This window comes from Phyllopteryx taeniolatus, chromosome 5 (assembly GCF_024500385.1).
Source record: "Phyllopteryx taeniolatus isolate TA_2022b chromosome 5, UOR_Ptae_1.2, whole genome shotgun sequence".
NCBI lineage: Eukaryota > Metazoa > Chordata > Actinopteri > Syngnathiformes > Syngnathidae > Phyllopteryx > Phyllopteryx taeniolatus.
This window is the reverse complement of record NC_084506.1, coordinates 20,533,426-20,557,045: the sequence shown is the minus strand read 5'-3', so window position 1 is coordinate 20,557,045 and position 23,620 is coordinate 20,533,426. Positions and strand designations below refer to the sequence as shown.

The following is a 23,620-nucleotide window of genomic DNA, read 5'->3' as shown; positions in this document are numbered from 1 at the left end:
CTACGGGCAATTTAGAGTCTCCAATTAATGCATGTTTTGGGGATGTGGGAGGAAACCGGCGTGGCCGGAGAAAACCCGGGTCCTCAGAACTGTGAGGCTGACGCTCTAACCATTTATTCACCAATGCCACCGGTTTGACGGAATAGTTTAATAAATTGAATGCAACCTTTGGATAGACATTTTGTGCTGCATTTGTCCTACAAATGCAATTCCAATCATCCTATCCTGTGTTGTGTCTTTGGTTGCTATTGTCTATCCTGATTGACTCAAAGCGAATAAGACAGAGAACCTGTTCATCATGATAGGACACATCGAGATAACAGTAGCACTCATATTTACACAAATGGACAATTTACAGTCTTCATCTTACTAACACACATGCCTGTGGAAGGTGTTAAGCATCCATGCAAATAACAACATACAACCTCGACACTCCTCAGCGCAGATATTGTCTTTGACCACTGGTCTACTGTGTCACAAGGACCAAGTAATTTCATTTGCATTTTCACCTTGAGAAATAATTGAAATAGATTGAAGCCATTCAAAACGCTGTCATATAACGTTAAGCGAGTAAGTGTTTCCAGGTCTTTATCAGCTGAGGTCGAACCACTCTGTGGCGTTTCGTTTTGTTTTGTGTTCTTTTCTTTTTTTCTTTTTTGCTGAGGCTGTCGTTTCTTATTGTGCTTGAAATTTTCGGTTGAACTTTCCGGTTTTGTTACCACTAAGCCATTTGATTTTGAGGGTCCACTCTCGTGCTTAATTTGTGGTGCTGAAAGCAGCTCTGCTCAGTGAGGTTCCATAGAGGAATTCCATAGAAGTTGTTTCCAGTGGTCTCCAGTTTGATACTAATTTGCTTGTTAGCATTTGACACATTTTAATAACATTCTCCACCAGGTAAATACATAATAGTAAAAAATGCACTCCTTTTTTTTCTGCGTCCTCTAGGTGTCCAGTCACATCCAGGTTCTAGCACGACGGAAGGCCCGTGAGATCCAGGTGAAGCTGAAGGTACGCTACGTGAGTCAACCTTTTTTCTTTGTTCTTATTATTTAATATTAAATAGCAAGTGGCAAGATGTTTAGAATACAGTAGCGCCTTGAGATACTTGAGATAGTTTAATTTATTCCGTCACCACGCTTGTATGTCAAAACACTCGTATCTCAAATCATTGAAATGATTGGAAATGTCATTGTGTTCCAGCATCCCCCAAAAACACAATAAAGAGAGTTTTTAATAAGAAAAATAGCCCTCTATAATATTATGCTTTATAAAAACATACAGCTGTGACAGTTAAAGAGTGTAAAGAATTAACCAGTTTTTGCCACATTTTTTGCTTCACTTTAATTTACATTGTGCTGCTCCTTCTGGTGTGCACACCTAGACCGCCTGAGGGCAATATAATACAGACATAGCGACACACCTGGAGAAGAGTTTCACAACTGACTCAGTAAGCTGCAGTAATATTAGTCATTTTTTGCAAAGTATTAAGAATATATCGCTGGAGTTGGGGGGAAACCTCACATCTCAAAAAGCATCACTTTGCAGGAAACCAAAAAAGTGGCATGTTTGTTGAGCCATTAACATTACATCATCAAAGAGAGCCAGCCATTTTCAGCACTTCATATTGGTCAATAATATGCGCACGTGGGGACTGACCGATAGTGTTCATTAGTGAAAAAATATGAAATTGAGCAAATTTGAACAAAGGAGGTTTTGGCTTGAAGCCAACGTTATGCTTGTGAGTATTTTTATGATGTCTGTCTACATGTGTTGCTCCACCATTTGAGTTCAAATATCTGTTGCTTATAGGGTTATAACACCGCAATACTGATGGTATTCGTTAGCCTGCCTATGGCATTTTGCAATTATTTGTTAGAATTAAGCTAAATGACCTTAATTAAGGCAAAGCTATGTGATTGTTTTAAATACACAACATGTAATTATCTTTGTTTTGTTTAGTTTGCCAGTAAACCTCAACTGGGAGTGGTAATAAACAGTTCAGAGCCTCTTTTTTGAATAATTGTTCACCATCTGCCAAACTGCTGCTAGTTGTAAAGTGAAGTGAGTTGAGTTCACTGCCACCATACAGAGCTTGTATCTGATTTTTTTGCTCCCTAGTCAAAGCAAAAAAATAAGAAATAAGTCAGCCGAGTTATTGCTCGTACTGTTTCTTGAAAAAAATCCTAAAACGACTCACTCCTATGTACTTTATCTCAAGGAACCGCTGCACAATTATTTCGTCCTGTACTTGCTGTCCAAATGAGGTATTGTTTTTAGTTCAAATATAGACTGACATGTATTCACATTCCCTTATCACTTGAGCACACATACAATTGGCGGATTTAATTGCAGCTTCTAATTGAAGTGTTTAAATGTGATGTTTCATGAAACATATATCAGGAAGCCCGTAGGCTTTACTGTGTCCGATTTTGAGCGCGCTGAACTAAACACAGCGCAATGCAAATTGTCAGGGAACAAATGAATCCCTGTGTTATTCTCCTGAAGGTATTAACACTCAAAAGTGTCCTGGTGTCATCCCAGTCTCTTAAGTACTTTCTCAGTTTGCATTTCTCCCCCACATAGCCACAGTGGCAGCCGGTGGTGGGACTCCGTCTTCGCCTTGGATGCGAGCCACGACTCTTCAGCTGGCCGGGCCCCGCATTGGTCACAGGGTTAGCGTATATGATGGAGGGGCGCTTTTTAAATACTACTTTGCTGTAACTGAAATCCAGACCACTTGCAGCTCCACTCCCATATTTCAGCCATGCCCTTATGTCATCCAGCTCTCCTGCAGGAAGAATGCACCAGGTGGCCTTGCTGTTAAAGTCCACTGTGCTTTCAGGAAACCACTTTGGATTTAGATGGAGGCGTATCACGTTGCCACAAAGCACAGGACAGACAGTTGACGATCAGCTAACTGTCGTTTTTCTCTTTTTTTGGGGGGCATTAGTGCGTTTTTTTTCGGCCATAACGATTATATCACCTTGTGACTTGATTTTTCCTCCAACAGAAGCTGCTTGTCATCACCCGGCAAAAGCAATAAACTAAACTTTTAACTGTAATGTCACCGTATCTTCACCTGTGCTGCAAGCTGGCCTCAGGCCCTTCAGCTCCCCTTTAGGAGCTCCGCTTGGGTTACTGGCCAAGTGGGGTGCCTAATGAGTGCTCTCCGTTTGCGTTACTGTGTCCCCCTCTCTGTCCTCCTCCTGTAGGACCAGGCCGCCAAAGACAAGGCGCTACAGAGCATGGCCACCATGTCTTCGGCCCAGATCATCTCGCCCACGGCCTTCCAGAACAAGATGGCCCTCCAGGGGCTCTCCCGGCCAGGTTACCCCACGACTGGTGGGGTGAGTCACCGAGCAGTGCCCCTTCCTGCCTTTTTAGTCTATTTCCATGACGCTGTTGTTTTGGTCATAACATTAGGTACACCTGGGAAATGCCTGTTGCCTCTACAGAGATTTTTTTGTAGGTAGAACACAGGTCAGTTATGTTTATATTATGTGCACATTTTGTGTGAGTATAGTATTTGAAATCACAACATGCATGAAAAAGGTATACTTAAGGGTTTCAAATTAGGGTTTCAAACCAGGGTTAGGGTTTCGAGTTAAGGGAAAAGTTTCAACCCAGGATCAGGGTTTCAAATTAGGGTTTCAAGCATAGGATAGGTTTTCAAATTAGGGCTTCAAGCCAGGATCAGGGCTTCAAGTTCGGGTTCCAGTCAGTTTGTAGTAAGTGTTAGGATTTTAAAGTTAGGGTTTCAAACCTGTCTTTGGGTTTCAAATTAGAATTTCAAGACTGGTTTAGGGTTTTCAAACAAGGTTTAGGGTTTCAAATTAAGGTTTTAAGCAAAGCTTGGGGTTTCAAATTTAGGTTTGCAGCACAGGGTAGGGTTTTAAATCAGGGTTTTTAAACTATGGTAATGGTTTTGAACAAGGGTCATTGCTTCCAATTGGGGTTAGAAGCCAAGGTGAGGGTTTCAAATTAGAGTTGTATGCAAAGGTCTGAGTTTCACTCAGAGTTACGGTTATAAGTTAGTGTTCGGGTTTCAAGTCTGGTTTAAAGTTTCCAAGAAGGATCAGAGATTCAAGTTAATTTAAAATTGGGTTTGAAGCCAAGGTTACGGTTTCATATCTGGGTTATACGATAGGGTCAGGGTCTCAAACAAGGTTTAGGGTTTCATGTTAGTTCAAAGTAGAGTTTTAAAACAAGTGTTCGTGTCTCAAATTAGGGTTTGAGTGCTAGAGGACTCTGCATCTTTTTGCACAATTGTCAAAAAAATAAATAAATAAATGTACCGGCATTACCAGATAACTACCAACCCTTTATTGCTCAGTGACTGTTTTTTGTCAATGTCTTTATGTCTCAAATGTGTTCTCTGTCAATTGACTGTCTGTTGTCGTACTAGAGCGGCTCCAACTACCGGAGACAAATTCCTTGTGTGTTTTTTGGACATACTTGGCAAATAAAGATGATTCTGATTCTGATTCTGAAACCAGGGTTGTTCTTTCCAGTTAGTGTAACTACAATATTCCACATTTCTGGGGACTCCATCATAGTTTTTTTTTTTTTTGATCCACGAAGCATTGAAAATATGTCCTCCACCAAATGTGATAAAAATAAGTGATGTTTAATATCTTATACTTCCATTGCGTGTGTATACGAAAGCTACAGATGTTGTTCATCTCTCAAAACCTTGTGTAATTGAGCTAATCCCTCTCCTGTCTCCCTTTATTACAGTTTTGGCACGGGGCTCTTCCAGGACAGCCAGGCGGCCATGAGGAGTGAGTGAGCCGTTCTCCGTGTTCATGATCATTTCATACGTAACTCCGATCCGCTGAATGTGCATCAGATGCATTTCGGATTGGGTGGACAAATTAAAGCGTGTCCGTGTAAATGATAAAGTCAGCTGTCAGACATCGAGCATGCCGCCATGCCCCCTGCGCCTCTAGAGGTCAGGCGGTCCAATTAGTATGTGAGCTGGGGTCACAAGGCAGCGATGGTGCCTAACATGCCTCTCTCTTTCTCTCCCCCCGCACCCCCAGCATTAAGCCCTTCTCCCAGCAGAGTTACGCCATGCAAGCGACCGGCCCGGCCCCCATAACAGGTGGGCGTGTGCCCTCTTGCTCTTCCTTGCTGTTGTATTGACAGAGCGCTATCACACTAGCAAAAAGATATGAGAACATGATGATGATAAAGACCCTGCACCAATTGTTGCATGTTTTGCCCATAAACTGCCCACCACCTGACTTCCCAGGTTATGAAAGCACTGCAGGGTTGTCCATGTCACCTGGTGCACCCCCTTGGCACGGGAGATGTATCGCCAGCTCCAAGCTGCGAATGCTGGAGTTCTCTGCCTTCCTGGAGCAACCTCAGGACCCAGAGACTGTAAGTAGACGTGGAAGTTAATGACTTGGACACAGTCTTATTTCAGTCATAAGCACTTTGAGAGCACAATTCTTGTTCAATTTTTTCACTCATCTTTACCTTTTATCTGAGCTTTTCCTTGACCAATGCAAGATAATAATAATAATTAGAAAAACATTTTCATACAGTTACGAGAAAAGATTTATTTTCTTTGGGATAGTTGTACGGAGAAAAAAAGAATGATTGTAATGTGATGAGAATAAAGCCTTATTTTATCACGATCTGTTGTATTTTATGTTTTTTTTTTCTTTTCTTTTTTTTAAAGGTTGTAATAGAGTCACTGATGGTGTAGTGGTACACTCGCCTGACTTTGGTGCAGGCAGCCTGGGTTCAGTTCCCACTCAGTGACGGTTTGAACGTGAGTGCGAATGGTTGTCCGTGTCTATATGTGCCCTGCGACTGACTGGCGACCAGTTCAGGGTGGAGTCTGCCTTTCACCCAAAGTCAGCTGGGATAGGCTCCAGCGCCGCGCAACCCTAACCAGGATAAGCCGTGTTACAAATGGATAGATGCGTTGTAATAGTACTACTTAAGAACAGCATGGTGTGCCTTGTGGTTAGCACGCGTGCCTCACAGCCGAGACGTCCCGGGTTTCAATCCCCGTGCTTTGGTGCGTATTCTCAGTCGTTCCTCCCGCATTCCAAAATTATGCACGTTAGAGTCATTAAAGACTCTTCATTATTCTTAAGTGTAATTGTGGGGGTAAATGTTTGTTTGTGTATATGTGTCCTGCGATTGGCTGGAGACCCCGCCTGTGACCCCAAAGTCAGCTGTGATAGGCTCCAGCTCATTCAAGAACATAATGAGGACTGGCGCGATCGAAAATATATGGATAAATACAATGCAATTTTTGCATGGCAATTGTTAGGATCTGTCTCAATCAATTCCTTGGTGCATTGTCCTTCTTAATAAACACCTTAAAATAAATGTTCTGTTCATATTAGATCTATGAAGCATTGATAGTGTCCTCCATTGAACATGTGATAGACTCCCTTTTTTTCTACTCCTTAATGAACACTTTACCACTAACATCTGATACTCTCTGTAGGTGAGTAAAGGTGACGCACTTACTTTCTTGATATCTGCCCACTTCTTTTCCTTTCGGCTTGTCCCTTTCGGGGTCGCCACAGCGCGTCATCCTTTTCCATGTAAGCCTATCTCCTGCATCCTCCTCTCTAACACCAACTGCCCTCATGTCTTCCCTCACGATATCCATCAACCTTCTCTTTGGTCTTCCTCTAGCTCTCTTGCCTGGCAGCTCCATCCTCATCACCCTTCTACCAATATACTCACTCTCTCTCCTCTGGACGTGTCCGAACCATCGAAGTCTGCTCCCTCTAAGTTTGTCTCCAAAACATCTAACCTTGGCTGTCCCTCTAATGAGCTCATTTCTAATTTTATCCAACCTCCTAGAGCGAACCTCAACATCTTCATTTCCACCACCTCCAACTCTGCTTCCTGTTGTCTCTTCATTGCCACTGTCTCTAATCTGTACATCATGGCTGGCCTCACCACTGTCTTCGAAACTTTCCCCTTCATCCACGCAGAGACTCTTCTGTCACATAGTACACCTGACACCTTCCTCCACCCGTTCCAACCTGGTTGGACCCGTTTCTTCACTTCCTGACCACACTCACCATTGCTCTGGACAGTTGACCCCAAGTATTTAAGGTCCTCCACCCTTGCTATCTCTTCTCCCTGGAGCCTCAGTCTTCCCCCGCCACCCTTCTCATTCATGCACATATATTTAATCTTACTTCAGCTAAACTTCATTCCTCTCCTTTCCAGTGCATGCCTCCATCTGTCGAACTGTTCCTCCACCTGCTCCGTGCTTTCACTGCAGATTACAATGTCATCTGCAAACATCATGGTTCATGGGGATTCCAGTCTAACCTCATCTGTCAGCCTATTTATAACCACTGCAAACAGGTAGGGGCTCAGGGCTGATCCCTGATGCAGTCCCACCTCCACCTTAAATTCCTCTGTCACACCTACAGCACACATCACCACTGTTCTGCTGCCCTCGTACATGTCCTGTATTATTCTAACATACTTCTCTGCCACTCCAGACTTCCGCCTGCAGTACCACAGTTCCTCTCTGGGTACTCTGTCATAGGCTTTCTCTAGATCCACAGAGACAATGTAGCTCCTTCTGACCTTCTCTGTACATTTCCATCAACACCCTCAAGGCAAATAATGCATCTTTCTAGGCATGAAGCTATACTGTTGCTCGCAAATACTCACTTCTGTCCTGAGTCTAGCCTCCACTACTCTTTCCCATAACTTCATTGTGTGGCTCATCAACTTTATTCCTCTATAGTTCCCACAGCTCTGCACATCACCCTTGTTCTTAAAAATGGGCACCAGCACACTTTTCCTTCATTCCTCAGGCATCTTCTCACCCGCTAGAATTCTGTTGAACAAGCTGGTCAAAAACTCCACAGCCACCTCTCCTAGGTGCTTCCATACCTCCATAGGAATGTCATCAGGACCAACTGCCTTTCCATTTTTTATCCTCTTTCATGCCTTTCTAACTTCCCCCTTACTAATCATTGCTACTTCCTGGTCCACCACACTTGCCTCTTCTACTCTTCCTTCTCTCTCATTTTCCTCATTCATCAACTCCTCAAAGTATTCTTTCCACCTGTCCAGCACACTACTGGCACCAGTCAACATCTTCCCATCTCTATCCTTAATCACCCTAACCTGCTGCACATCCTTCGCATCTCTATCCCTCTGTCTGGCCAACCTGTATAGATCCTTTTCTCCTTCTTTTGCGTCCAACGTGGCATACATGTCATCATATGGCTCTTGTTTGGCCTTTCCCACCTCTACCTTTGCCCTATGTCGCATCTCAATGTATTCCTTTCTCCTCTCATCGGTTCTCTCAGTGTTCCATTTCTTCTTAGCTAACCTCTTTCCTTCTATGATTTCCTGTACTGTGAGGTTGCACCAGCAAGTCTCCTTCTCTCCTTTCCTGCCAGAAGATACACCAAGTACTCTCCTGCCTGTTTCTCTGATCTGTGGGATACTCTTTGGCCACCTGCAACCATGCATTTGTTGTCTTTAACATTGTCAGCGTGTGGGCTGACGTTTATTGGAAACATCAGTGGAAGAATACCTAGCCATGGCAATTTAACATGAATAACACAATTTTCTTGTCTCCCCAGTTCAACAAACACCTTTTCGTGCACATCGGTCAGTCCAACCCCAGCTACAGCGATCCCTACCTGGAGTCGGTGGATGTCAGGCAGATCTACGATAAGTTCCCCGAGAAGAAAGGAGGCCTGAAGGAGCTGTTCGACAAGGGGCCGCACAACGCTTTCTTCCTTGTCAAATTCTGGGTAAATCACCTTTCAGTGTCTGATCATGTCTGAATTAGCTCAAATGGTTCATTTATTATGATAACATTGAGAGCATCATCAGAACGTACAGCCCCTCCCAAAGTCATATAGTTGAAGTACAATACATACTCCTGTTAATGTTTTCTTGCACCTGTTGGCTGTTAATGGTCCTGCAGTGTTAACTGTATTATGAGAGATTATATGTTGGAGTCAAAGGACATTAAGGACAATTTAGACAGTTAGCACAGTCCGCACTATGATGACCCGACCACAATCACCCAATAAGAGACAGTGATGCACAACTTTCTTTTGCAGCATTTGTATCTTCCTCATATGATAATGGTGTGTGTGTGTGTGTGTGTGTGTGTGTGCGCGCGCGCGTGCGTGCGTGCGTGCGTGTGTGTGTGTGTGTGTGCGTGCGCGTGTAAGAGAGAGTGTGTGACGGCAGCCTTGGGGAGACTGGCAGCTCTGAACTTCACCAGAGGAAATGTGAACCCGGGCACCTGTCCCTGTGCGATTACGCCGAGTCCAACACTTTTGCAGCCCCCTCCTTCGAAAGCATTTATTTATAGAGCAGCTCCACCCCAAAACAGACGTACATGATAGCACCGCCAGAGAGCAAAGCGTGATGACCGAAGTCAACTTAAGATGGCGACAGATGAGGCTTTTCAATACTCTATAGAGCTGTCTGCAGCCACGTCATCCACATTACTGACTCGAAACATAGCACTTGTTTGAAGTCTAATTAATATATTTATGTTTTATTTGATATATTTTTAAAGATTAATTGAAGATTACAAAAAGTCATCAATGGATTTAGTTCAGGTACCAATATGTAATATGGGGGTCTATAACTGTTCTTGTCAGGTGACCATGTCTCCCCAAACTGTCCTAGACAACCTTAAAGCCTCTATAGTGATAAGGAATTAACAGATTATCATGCACACAGCATGGCAAGAATGGGAGGGCATGGAATGGCGCTTAGGAGAACCAATTTGTCAGCCTACCTTGTTTGTTTCTTATAAAGCTATTTTTAATATTGATAGAGACCGACGAGATCAGCGGAAGAACATTAAGTGCCCGACAACCCTGCAAGTCCACGCCCACTTTGTGAACAGTTGATTTCTTTTCCTGGCTGTTACAGTGCAACCTTTGGTAATGCAATGTTTTGAGCAGAGGATTGACTGTAAAGGTATACAGTGGTGCCTTGATAGTGATTCTGATTCTGATTCTGACAGTGGTGCCTTGAGAGCTAAGTGACCTGATTTACGAGTTTTTCAAGATATAAGCCGTTATTCTGCCGATTATTATTATTTATTTTATTTTATTTGCGTTGACTTACAAACCCAAACTTCACATGCGAGCTATATGGTGGCAGTATACATAATTCAACACACTTCTCAAAAGGCAACAGTTTGGCAAATAGTAAACATTTCTTCAAAAAAGAGGCTTCAAGCTGTTTATTGCAACTCACAGTTGAAGTTTATAGTCAAACTAAACATAAAACAAAGAGTTACACATTGTGTTTTGAAGCTTAACGTTTACACATAATGAAAAATACTGTTGACATGCTAATGGTTAGCATCGTAGTCGTGATATTACAATCCTTTAAGCAACAGATAGTTGAACACAATGGTGGAGGAACAAAGCGGGCACACCAGAAGGAGCAGCACACCGAATTGGATTGCAGCATTAAATAATGATACACAATTTGTTTAATGCTTTACATTCTGTTTAATTATGCTATTATTACTCTATGTTTTTATAAAGTACAATATTATAGCGCTATTATTCCTTATTAGAATAAAAACGCAAAAAAGTGTTTCTGGGGGGACTGGAACGGATTAATGGCATTTCTGTTGATTTCAATGGGTTAAGATGATTTGAGATATGAGTGTTTCGAGTTACGTTACTTGGTCACGGAAAGGTGTAAACTCATATTTCAAGGCACTACTCTATTTTCAATGAGATGGCAAAATGAGTCATTAAATTAGTCTCTAAATTGTCCGTAGATGTGAACGTGAGTGTCAGTGATTGTTTGTCCACACGTGGCCTATGATTGACTTTCGACCTGTCCAAAGTCAGTTGGGATATACTCCAGCTCACCGGTGACCCTGAGCTGGACAAGTGGTAGAAAATGAATGGATGGATGCACCGAACGAGGCCATCGAGGCTCATTGTAAAACATACAGAGGCCTCTTTGCAGTGCCAGAGACCATGAATGTCAAGTTGAAAGTGCCGCCTCGCCTTCTCATGCCTGCCAGATGGCTTTTGTATGTATGGGGTTACCCTTCTCACATGTTGGACTTCCGCATTATTTATCGCGGCGGGATAAAGGACATTTGTGAGTGACACCATTTTGGAAGTGGTCTTAGACAGGCCTTTGGGGAAGGGCAGCTGGTCAGATTCCCGAGTGGCATTTGAATGAGGACAAAATGAGACCTGTCATCTATATATCATAAGAAAAAAAGTGGAGTGAGACTGTAATAAAATCGAGGAGAAAGAAATGGTAGTAGCGTGTGTAGTGTGAACCAGAGAAAGAGATCAGTCAGTCTGAAGTATTAAGTCACTGTAGGGTCGGTCCCCTCTCGGGGGGTTTCATCATGATAAGCCGCGCTTTCACCAAGTTTCAGTTTGGTTCAACACAGTACAAGTGAGATCGCTACTCCCTGATCATTCTTGTCGTGGCGTAAGTAGACGTCACAACAGCGAGACTGTGCAACTGGTAAATGATTGTTAGGGTTGGGCATCGAGAACCGATTGGAACCGGGACTAACGTTCCGGTTCTCCCGGAACCGTTCAAATGTAAAAATGTCGGTTCCCAGTTTCGATGCCTAGTCCTCCAGCCGCGAAGAAGAAGTGATGAAAAGCAACGAAGAAGTGCCGTAAACCAACGAAGAAGAACGCACACTATGACATGCTTTTGGCCAATGGCGGTGACGGCAAACAAAAGTGTGTCTTAACTTTGTTAAAATGAATGACCAGTCGCCTCAGAGCAACACTTGGAATAAGATTATATTGTGCAAAGGAGTTTTTCCTGATGTCTAGCGTCTGACACGCTCCGAGCCTCAGCCTACACCGCACGGAGCTTCAGTGAAGTCAACTCTCACTCAATTGGGTGAGTGAAACAATAAAATACGTTTATGGCAACATTGAGACAGCTAACAAGGTAAACGGTTGCTTGCACTTTTGCACTGATGGTTTTTAGCGTTTATTTTAGTAACGCTAAACCAACGTAAGCGCCGATGACAAAAACAATGCTTAACATTGAGCTAAAACTGCACCGTAGCAACTTTACATCACAATGAATTGGGACAAAATTCACAGAAACGTTGTCTCACATTATCACAAATACTAACCTTGTGCCTCATCGGTGGGTGGGGAAAAGAATCAGCGTTTTATAGTATTTTATTCCAGCCATTTAAAAAAAAAAATAAATCAAAAACAATCACCGGTGCCGTGTGAAGTTACTTTCCGGTACGTACCCTTCAAAATAAAAGGCTACAAGCTGAAAACAAGAAGTCAAGTTAAAATTTGCACATATAAACCATTTGACGTGATGAAACAGAATACAGGGGCAGCTATATAGCATTGTTAAAATAACTATTTTAACAAGGCTATCAGTGAAGTCAACTCTCAGTCAACTGGGTGGGTGAAACAAAATAAAATAGTTAAAACATTTAAAATAAGTATTTTAACAATTTTAACAATATTACTTTTAGCTGAAACATTAATTCATCAATATTAAGTCAATTGGGTTAGTTCCACACACATTGCCTTTTAGTTCATAGGTTTGATATTGATACTGCTTATAAAGAATCTCGCGTCAAATGTTCATTTTAGTCTATGCTGCGGGCTGCTAAGAAAATGGATGCTCATAATTTGGACACCCTTTATTTAAACCATGCAAACTTTTTTTGACCCAGCCCCTAAAAGAATAAAAATCGAGAATCGTTCGGAATCGAACTGAGGAACCGGAATCGGAAGAAGAATCGCTCAAATTGAAACGAAGAAGATAAATATGTGGAGCAGATTGTGTGTTGTTGTTATCTGTAAACAAGCGACAAAAATTTTTCATTCCCTCCATCGTATTTTAGAAGTTTTTAAAAGGCTTTTTGTCTCCTTATTCAATTCTTCTTTAATTAAACACGAAAGTGACAATTCTCTCGACCAGTCGATGCAGAGCAGCATGTCTAGCGCCATCTTACACAAGGGAACTGTACCGCACTACTGCCTCCGTTATCGAAAAGAAAGTGTGCTGAAAATGTAACATTGTATGGGTTGGACTTTTTTTTTTTTTTTTTTTTACCCTTTGCTTGCTGAAATGCTGAAAAAAAAAACGAGCCCTGTACCAAACTGCATGATTTGCTTGGTGGAAACTGGTCTTTCTCAAGGCATCATTCCAAAACAGAGATCTTACAAAAGCATCTTTGAATTAAAGCAACAAAAAGTGTCCTTGTGCACAAATTATCTGTACCGTGAATACCGGGATACCAACAAAAGTGTGCTGAAAACTGAACATAAACAATGGGTTGGACATCTTGGATGCTTTTGCATGCTGAAATGCTGAAAAACTGAAAGGTTCTGTTTGGTAAAAATGGGTCTTTTCCCAGACATCATTCCAAAACGGAGATCTTACAAAGCTATCTTTGAATTAAAACAGCAATATTTTTGCTGTCCTCAATCAAAAAAAGACATTCTTTTCACCCTCATAAAGAGCAGGCAGGATATCCCCGGGGAGGCGGTGACCCCAGGGTGTGTGCTGAGGAACTGGTTGGCATGGCGACGGTGACAGGCAGATGGCCCACTACCAAAACTATGGCGTTCTTGATTGAATTTCCAGCAAACACCCCTGTCGGCCACTGGCTGACCTGACGCCCCCCTCCCCGCCCTCCCCTCTCCTTAGCGCCCGTGGCCCTGTCCTAACAGATTGTCGCACGCTTTTGAAGTGCCAAGAGAATCTGATTTGAGCTGCCTCTGCTAAATTGTTGCACAGCCGGCCGGCCCGGCGTGATCTAATCAACCAATTGTACGCCGCTGATTGTAATTGGATGAATTCCCTCGCAGGCCGTGAGGCGGGCGATGGCGCGTCGGCGAGGTTGGCTGGGCCTCGGGGATGAAGAAAAATAGAGGAATTACATGAGGCCCAGATGAAGACGAAAGGGGCGATGAAGAGATAAGGAGGCTCAGCAGTGTCTCAATGGCCCATTAAGAGGCAAGGAGGCGGGGGTAAGGGTAAAACAGGCCAGCTGTCAAAGTGAGAACGCACCTCAGTCGGATCCAGAATCGGATTACGCTTGTCAACTCTGACATGAACCACTTGGTGCATCTGCATGCACTTAAGGCTCAAAATGACCTAAAGAAACCTCAAGTTTAACATTTATAGTTTATAAATTTGGCATTCAATTTGTTTAGGTTCTGTGATTGGCTGGCAACCAGTTCAGGGTGTACCCTGCCTCCTGCCTGACGATAGCTGAGATAGGCTCCAGCTCTCCCGCGACCCTTGTGAGGATAAGCGGCTCAGAAAATGGAATGCAATGGAATGGTTTAGGTTCATGTGCCTTGGATCATTGGCTTCCATTCCCGCTGCATATCATCTTGAGCATCAATATGAGATGTGAAATGGCGGCCGCTTGGCTCAGGTGGTAGATCGGTGGTCTCCCCCTCAGGCCCCCTGTGTCCACGTCAAAGTATCCTTGAGCAAGATACTGAACCCCCCGTTGCTCCTGTTGCTGTGTCAGCAAGATGTGACAGAATGAGGAGACGGTGTTAAAACGCTTTGGGTACCCTGAAGGTAGAAAACCTCGATAACACAGGTGCCAAACTCAAGGCAGATCCAGATCCGGGCTGCCACATGATTTTATGTGGCCCAGTAAAGCAAATAGTGTGTCAACTTCTTGTTCTTCTCATTTTGGAAGAAAATATGTACCGAAATAGCAGTTTTTCTTAAATTTTAACAGATATTACAAACACTTAATTTCACAAAATCCCTTCTTGAAATTAATTGGACAAGCAGTATACTAAAATATTTGCTTGCCACAATTTTGTGTGACTTCCGATATATAATTATGGAATGCAGGGGCAATTGTATACATGTAATAAAATGTACATACAATGGTTTTCACAGTCATAACAACCCTCTGAAAGAAACCATAACAACGATGTGGCTCTTGACGAAAATGAGTCTGACATCCCTGCGCTACACAGTGAAGCCTTTGCATTTCACCTAGTCACGTTTTTCTGTTGAACCTACTGTACGTTTTGTTAGATAGTCACTAAAAACTCGCCCTATACACATCTTTTTGTGCTCTTTCTATAATGCCCAAAGATGCCACAAGATGCCAGCAAAGTCGTGGCTAATGGAAAAATAGTATTTAATGTCAAGGAAGTACTGTATTGTTCAAGAGGTACTACTGATACTAAGATCTTTGTATGCTTGCGAGGCTCTACGTTTAGCCTGGGTCATTAGTGGAAGTTACAGAGCGTCTTCGCTGTAGCTGCATATACTGTACAAAATGCACCAGAAGTGCGCATTTTTTTTGGAAATAATATTCTCTGTAAGTTATTTATTTTAAAGGGTAATGTAAGATCAGTTTAAAATGCTATTAAATGGCTGCCTGAATTATGTAGTCTTTTGGGATCTTGCTTTAGTTTGTGGTATTTACAATTTACACTATTAATATAGACAATTGTAAACATTTGGGGGCCTCAATCATTCAAATTTACTGTAGTGTAAAATATCGGCAGCACGGTGATTGACTGGTTAGCACATCTGCCTCGCAGTTCTGAGGACCGGGGTTCAAATCCCAGCCCAGCCTGTGTGGAGTTTACATGTTCTCCCTGTGCCTGCATGGGTTTTCGCCGGGTACTCCGGTTTCCTCCCACATCCCAAAAACATGCAGGGTAGGTTAATTGAAGACTCTAAATTGCCCATAGGTGTGAATGTGGGAGTGAATGATTGTTTGTTTATATGTGCCCTGCGATTTGCTGGCGACCAGTTCAGGGTGTACCCCGCCTCTCGCCCAAAGAGAGCTGGGATAGGCTCCAGCACGCCCGCGACCCTAGTGAGGAGAAGCGGAACGGAAGATAAATGAATGTAAAATATCAACACCCATAAGTGGAGATCTAGAAATATGCCTATTGGTCTCTCCAGTTTGAAGTGTATTTTACTGGTGATCCAACCTAGGAAGACTTAAACCCACAAGGAGACGCACAGCATCTTGGGAATCTTGAGGCAGCTTTGGCAGCGTTATGCAAGGTCAACTGGGATCGGCACTGGATGCCTCGTGGCTTTGCATGGAATTGCTATCAGGCTTGGCTGAGCTGTAGGATTCTTTGTCAAACTGACACGCACCACTCGATGGACCAAAGTAATGGGACACCTAGCCACCGCATCCTCAGGAAGTGCTCGCCATTGAAGACTTTCTATAAGACTTTGGAGTTTGTTTTTTTTGTCCATCCATCCATCCAGAGGAACATGTTTGAGCTTACTGATGGACGATCAGGAGTTCATTCCAAGTAGTCTGATGGGCTTGAAATCCAGTTCTCCCTCACCAAAGATTGAGGCATACAATGTGAGAGCTGAATGAAGTTGAGTCGGACCTTGTGTGTGTTCCCTGTAGGCGGACCTGAGTGTGAACCTGCAGGACGACAGCAGCTTCTTCTACGGGGTTTCCAGCCAGTATGAGAGCTCAGAGAACATGATCATCACCTCGTCCACCAAAGTCTGCTCCTTTGGGAAGCAGGTGGTGGAGAAAGTGGAGGTAAGGAGAAATCACAGGGCTCACATCTATCGGTAAGAACTCTGGTTTAAAATAGGGTGTGATATTGATATTTACACAGAGAATATGGCGTTTCACATAATGAAATGTGTAACTGTACATACTTGGATGCAATTCTAATTTATTGACACCCCCAGTTTAGATTTGCTGTCAAATTCAACATAAAACAGAGAATTACACATTGTGTCTTTAAAACGTCCACATAGCTTGGCTTTTGGAAAGCAAACAAATGCTAGCGAACAATGCAAAATGTCATAGACGCGCTAACAAATAGCATCGGTGTCGCGGTGTTACAGTATAAGCAACGGATGTTTGAACACAAACGGTGGAGCAGCATATGTTGACATGTAACAATACTCACAGGCATGTCTTCTTTATCCTCTGCAAAGAACTACTAATATTACTGCGGCTTACTGAGGAGCTGTGTATTATTAAATTTAAAAAATCACTTGAAATTATTACAAATGAATTTAAATAAAATAGAAACAAATAAAAAAAGTATACTTTCTTAATAACATTGCGATTCATCCATCCATTTTCATGAGAGTTGCGGGTGAGCTGGGGCCTATCCAAGCAAACTTTAGGCTAGAGGCAGGTTACACCATGACCTGGTCGCCAGCCAATAAGCAGGGTCCATGTTGACAAGCAAGCATTCACACTCACATTCACACCTCAGGACAATTTACAGTCTTCAATTAATTAATGTAAAATTTTGTCACAGCTTTGCAAAGTAGGTCTGAAATATTCCCATTTTTTTCTTTGCTATACATTTGGTACAATGTATCACATTAGACAAAGATAATAATGGTAATGATTAAAGGTATTCATCAGAGGTAAGGTTCGCTAGTTTTATTGCTTCTCTTCCCAAAAAATGACTTTTTTTTTTTTTGCACTTAAATTGGAATTAACTATGCTAAAATCCATTGCCTGTGTCGTACTGAAGTTTGACCCCTAGAACGGATCATTTATATTTCCATTTGCTTATGGGGAAAATGTATTTGAAATCAGAACAAAAGGAAGGTCAAGCAGTCCCCTGGAGTGGATTGTGTTTAGTTGTGAAGGTCCAGTGTAATTCCAGGACTGAGCTTCTTATATATATATATATAAAGTGAGAGCCAACAAATTTTGCATGGGCAAGCGTTAAATCAATCCTGTTGTTTGCAGCCAAAGTGCTGTGCCTTGTGCAATGTGCTTAAAGTGTGTTTCTTTCTACTGGAGACAATAGGCACTTGTCCCATTCTATTCCAGTTTCATTCTGGCAAGAAGTGTCGAAGATACTTGGTGGTACACGATCCTACAACGTGTAGGGGTTGCTACTACTTTCTTTTTCTGAGAAATCTTGAATCATTCAAAAGATAGTGAGTGCTCATGATGTAAGAATTTGTAGCAGATTCCAGTCAACAAGCGCTGATCTGTGGTCAGGAAGTTGACGTGAGGGGGAAAAAAAAAATCCCCCAGATGACTCATGATTACACTTCCCGTTAAATGGACACAATGCAGGCCCTGCCCCCACCTGCTTCTGATGGATTGTACAATATACAATATAAACAAACACACACACACAACGTTGGGTTGAAGCCTTAGTCGGCCTCATGATGACACTTAATAGCATTATGATTTGATTTGTGTTGTCACGAGAATTATGTTTATTGTCACGTCCAGCGTGCTGCATGCTGCATTACATCTATTGCATTAAACATAATACACTTCATCACGTAGACGCTCGCATATATCAATGCGCCTTTCTTCTTTTCCTGGGAAATATATCCCTTCCTAATTCACCTTTGCAGCTCAGCGGCATATATATCTCCTCACATGTGATTTTACTTGACATGGTCGTTTGTTTGTTTCGCTGGCGCAGACCGAGTATGCCCGCTTCGAGAACGGCCGCTACATGTACCGGATCCACCGCTCCCCGCTTTGCGAATACATGATCAACTTCATCCACAAGCTCAAACACCTGCCCGAGAAGTACATGATGAACAGCGTCCTGGAGAACTTCACCATCCTTCAGGTAAACACACACACAGATACACACACACACACACTTGTAATTTCATGTTAAATTTGAATTTATTTTCTGGATTATAATCTCTCAAGGGGAAATTCAATTTACACACTACTGTTTATATTTTGTATTGCACACCACACACATAGAATTTGGGCTTGGGGGGCTTGCTTCCGATCTGGCCAGCGATCGGCAAATTAATTTCCTGTTAGCCTCCTGCTACTTTCAAAATGGAAGGATGGAAAAACTTGGGTGTTAACTGCCAGAAAAATGACAAAATACAATTTGGGGGATACTTCTATGTTCCATAAAACGATGGGTGGCTCAAATGAGCATTGTTGTTTGCCACTTTGCACCGGATCGAGTCACTGTAATAGGGAAATTAGCTTCCGCCATTTTCCTAAACTCTGTCCTTCGAACGGAGTGGATACACAGAAAACAAAGGAGGAGGTTTGTTGTTACTCTGTTACTTAGTAGCAGGGTACATTCTGGACTTGTTGCCAGCCAATCGCAATGCACATACTGTATACCTGAAGACAAAAAACCATTCACATTTACACATATTTAGAGTCTTCAATGAACCCAAGATGAGACACTTTTGGAATGTGGCAGGAAGTCGGAGTACTTGCAGAAAACCCATGCAAGCACGTGGAGAACATGCAAACGCCACACGGGAAGGACCGAACCCCGGATTCAAACCCGCAACCTCAGAAGTGTGAGGCGGATTTGCCAAACACTCAATCACCTCTCCAGAAAAGGAGTTAGTTAGTTGAATTCCATATTTTACAACTTAGCTACGCTACCGTGGTTTACAGACTAAATAAAACTACATGAGTCAATCCATGGCTGCTTTCAGTGGGCTTCATTAGCTCTTTTCCTGCAATTTATGCTGGCTCCATGAATCAGGATACAGGACCTAATCTGTGAGCTGATCAAGTACTCACTTTGCCGATGGTTGTGTGGTAACAGGTCGTTAACAGCTGGTTGTTTGTTGGGGGACGGGTAGGGAGGTTAGCAGACTCTGATTACATTTGGACTAAGTTCTTGGGGGTCTAGAGGGGACTCGAGATGGTGGACAGCAGGTCTCAGGAAGACGGGTGTCTGCATTCCTCCTGGCAGAGGGACAAAGGCCATATTGAGCCCACGCGGCCGACTACATGGCAGCATGTCATCAGGCCTCTCAATGGACTGATTTACTTCTTATTGACTGAAACACACGCGTACACACACACACATACACACACACAGTCTGAGCATAATGGATCAGCATACAACAAGAATTGTTTTCAGTGTCAGACAATTGTGCATAGTGGACTAACAAAGCGTGTCCTTGTTTTATGCTGCAGTGTCAGTGGCATAACCTCATTACAGTGTGTGGCTGTGATGAACATGATGTGGACTCTTAAACGAGTTATGGACACTAGGGGGAGAGGGGTGCACCTGTTTACATTCTGAGAATTATGAGTAATTCTATTACAAATGTATATTTTTTTAATTATATTCAATATTACTTTTTTTTATATCAAAGATGCAAAGAAACAGTTTACAGCTAAAATATTAACAATATTTATATTCTAACGCCGAGATGAATGAAGTTAATTCCCTTTCAAAAGCAAATTGTGAGAATTGCAAATTGCTCCTCCTTCTTCTCCGTGTTAAACATATGACACTAATGATCCGAATAAACACACAAATAAATACTCATTTTAAGATGGGCAATGTACGACATTTTGCTTTCTTTTGGTTTCGATTGTGGAAATGTGATTTGGCTCCAGCTCAGTGCAGGGGCAGATCTATTCTATTTCTGATTCTATTCTTGTGGAATACTGGGCCCGTGGCCCCCCGCCCCACCTCCACCCCTAAACTATTTACCTTATCACCTTTAACAGAATACTGTGATATAGCAGCTTTTCAAAATGCAGTGCTGCCTTGAGATATGAATTTAATTCATTCCATGACTAAGCTCATAACTCAAAAAATGGTATCTCAAATCATTGAAATGAATGAAAATGCCATTAAGCCATTCCAGCCTCACCCCCCCCCCAAAAAAAAGAAAATATGTGTTGTTTTTTTTATAAGAAAAATAGAATTCTATAATATTATATTTAATATTTTAAAACATTTATTGTTTGTTCGCAATACACAACTTGTAATTGTCTTTGTTTCATGTTTAGTTTGACAGTAAGCGTCACCTCAGAGTTACCTTTTTGCAAAAATGCTGCATATTGTGAAGTTGAGTTGTCGTATCTCAAGGCACCACTGGAACTATAATATGAAAAACAATATGTAATTGCTTGATGGATTGGTTATAGCACGTTTAATAAAAGTACTGAAATAATGTTCAGGTGTTAAGCTCCTTCTTGTTCCCCTCCCACTCAGGTGGTGTCCAACAGGGACACTCTGGAGACGCTGCTGTGCGTGGCCTACGTGTTCGAGGTGTCTACGAGCGAGCACGGCGCCCAGCATCACATCTACCGGCTCATCAAGGACTGACATGAGAATGGGAAAGTCACCGCTCCTCCACACAAAGACGCACACTCCTCGGCGAGCTTTGGGCTTGAACGCGACCCCGCTCGAGGAGTCCAAACGTTTCCCAGGGACGACACTGTACCGACCAGGCTCGGTGTGTTGACAGCGACGGGAAAGGACCATGATGCACTGCGGTCTTCACACCAAAGCCTGGCCTTGAAAAAGACCTGCATGAGAACCTTGTCATTGGTGGGTTTTTTTTTTTAAATTTTCAAATATGATTCTAATAGCGCTTGTTTTGCTTTGATCGTGTCATGCATGTGTGCAGGAGTTTGGCTGACTCAGGGTGCCACCTACTGACTAAAAGATAAATGGCACACGTTACTGAAAATGTAGACAGAAAATTGCACAACCTGTTTTTTTTTTGTTTTATTTAGTCCCAGTGCCAATTGTGTGTGCTATTTGAATAATGATGTTGTAAACGTGCCACACATACCAAGATATGAAAGTGACTCAAGACATGAGCAATTGTATTCACTTTGTGTTTGTGTGTTTGCTGTTTTAATGTATCCCGTGTTGTCTTAAGACTCCAAACAACAAAAAAGGCACATAATAATTAATAATAATAATAATGATAATAATTGCGATAACACTGCTACCTTGAAGCGCAGCACAGTTGGATCTTTATGTGGGTTTCAGTGGTTGTCAACTGTTTCATGTTATATGCCCTGAAGTGTCAGATGAAAATACAAAGTGTTTCTTACAAAAAACAAAAACAAACAAACACTGTTGCTGTTTTATTTTTTGGTTTATTCTTTCAAGTGTCAAAGCACTTCCAACAATAGAAATTTAAACTTTCATTCAACTCAATTATGATTGTATTTAGATTATACATTTACAATATATACTGTGTGTGTAGATAGATAGATAGATAAACATGAATGTTTGATACAGCAAAATAAAATAATGAAAATAAAACCCCAATTCCAATGAAGTTGTGATCTTGTATTAAACATAAATACAAACAGAAAAAACAGATTAGCAAATCATGTTCAACCTATATTTAATTGAATACAGTACAAATACAAGATATTTAATGTTCAAATAGATAAACTTTATTGTTTTTAGCAAATAATCATGAACTTAGAATTTTATGGCTGCAACACGTTCCAAAAATGCTGGGACAGGTGGCAAAAAAGACAGAAAGTTGAGGAATGCTAATCAAACACCTGTTTGGAACATCCCACAGGTGAATAGGTTAATTGGGAACAGGTGGGTGCCATGATTGGATATAAAAGGAGCTTCCCTGAATTGCTCAGTCATTCACAAGCCAAGATGGGGCGAGGTTCACCTCTTTGTGAACAAGTGCGTAAGAAAATAGTCGAACAGTTTAAGGACAATGTTCCTCAACGTACAATTGCAAGGAACTTATGGATTTCTTCATCTACGGTCCATAATATCATCAAAAGGATGATAAAAATCACTGCATGTAAGCGGCAAAGCCGAAAATCAACATTGAATGCCGGTGACATTCGATCCCTCATGGTGGCACTGCATCAAAAACCGACATCAATGTGTAAAGGATATCAACACATGGGCTCAGGAACACTTCAGAAAACCAATGTCAGTAAATACAGTTCGGAGCTACATCCGTAAGTGCAACTTAAAACTCTACTATGCAAAGCAAAAGCCATTTATCAACAACACCCAGAAAGGCCGCCGGCTTCTCTGAGCCGGGCTCATCTAAGATGGACTGATGCAAAGTGGAAAGGTGTTCTGTGGTCCGACGAGTCCACATTTCAAATTGTTTTTGGAAATTGTGGACGTCGTGTCCTCCAGTCCAAAGAGGAAAAGAACCATCCGGAATGTTATGGACGCAAAGTTCAAAAGCCAGCATCTGTGATGGTATGGGGCTGTGTTAGTGCCAATGGCATGGGTAACTTACACATCTGTGAAGGCACCATTAATGCTGAAAGGTACATACAGGTTTTGGAGAAACATATGCTGCCATCCAAGCAACGTCTTTTTCATGGACGCCCCTGCTTATTTCAGCAAGACAATGCCAAACCACATTCTGCACGTTTTACAGCAGCGTGGCTTCGTGGTAAAAGAGTGCGGGTACTAGACTGGCCTGCCTGCAGTCCAGACCTGTCTCCCATTGAAAATGTGTGGCGCATTATGAAGTGTAAAATACGACAGCGGAGACCCCGGACTGTTGAACAGCTGAAGCTGTACATAAAGCAAGAATGGGAAAGAATTCCACCCACAAAGCTTCAACAATTAGCGTCCTTAGTTCCCAAACGTTTATTGAATGTTGTTAAAAGAAAAGGTGATGTAACACGGTGGTAAACATGACCCTGTCCCAGCTTTTTTGGAACATGTTGCAGCCATAAAATTCTAAGTTAATGATTATTTGCTAAAAACAATCAAGTTTATCAGTTTGAACATTAAATATATTGTCTTTGTCGTGTATTCAATTAAATATAGGTTGAACATGATTTTCATTGTATTCTGTTATTATTTATGTTTAACACAACGTCCCAACTTCATTGGAATTGGGGTTGTAGAATAAATTGCTATTGATTTGCATGGAA

At 42.1% G+C, this 23,620-nt stretch overlaps 1 protein-coding gene across 9 annotated transcripts in view; it reads left to right on the top strand.

Annotated features, from left to right (window-relative positions):
- Nucleotides 1-22,007, top strand: part of LOC133478059 (transcriptional enhancer factor TEF-3-like) — a 51,957-nt gene extending 29,950 nt beyond the window's left edge. For 3 of the 9 annotated variants that reach the window (XM_061773607.1, XM_061773603.1, XM_061773604.1), the window contains 9 exons: nucleotides 946-1,017; nucleotides 3,213-3,347; nucleotides 4,738-4,781; nucleotides 5,043-5,104; nucleotides 5,255-5,385; nucleotides 8,595-8,768; nucleotides 16,391-16,531; nucleotides 18,411-18,563; nucleotides 20,937-22,003. In XM_061773607.1, the coding sequence (XP_061629591.1) occupies nucleotides 3,246-3,347; nucleotides 4,738-4,781; nucleotides 5,043-5,104; nucleotides 5,255-5,385; nucleotides 8,595-8,768; nucleotides 16,391-16,531; nucleotides 18,411-18,563; nucleotides 20,937-21,050 (921 nt within the window). In that variant the 5' untranslated portion in view covers nucleotides 946-1,017; nucleotides 3,213-3,245 and the 3' untranslated portion in view covers nucleotides 21,051-22,003. Of the gene's footprint in view, nucleotides 1-945; nucleotides 1,018-3,212; nucleotides 3,348-4,737; nucleotides 4,782-5,042; nucleotides 5,105-5,254; nucleotides 5,386-8,594; nucleotides 8,769-16,390; nucleotides 16,532-18,410; nucleotides 18,564-20,936 lie in introns of all 9 variants that reach the window. The other 6 variants (XM_061773600.1, XM_061773602.1, XM_061773599.1 and 3 more) reach the window with 5 other exon arrangements.
- The last annotated feature ends 1,613 nt before the right edge of the window (nucleotides 22,008-23,620 follow it).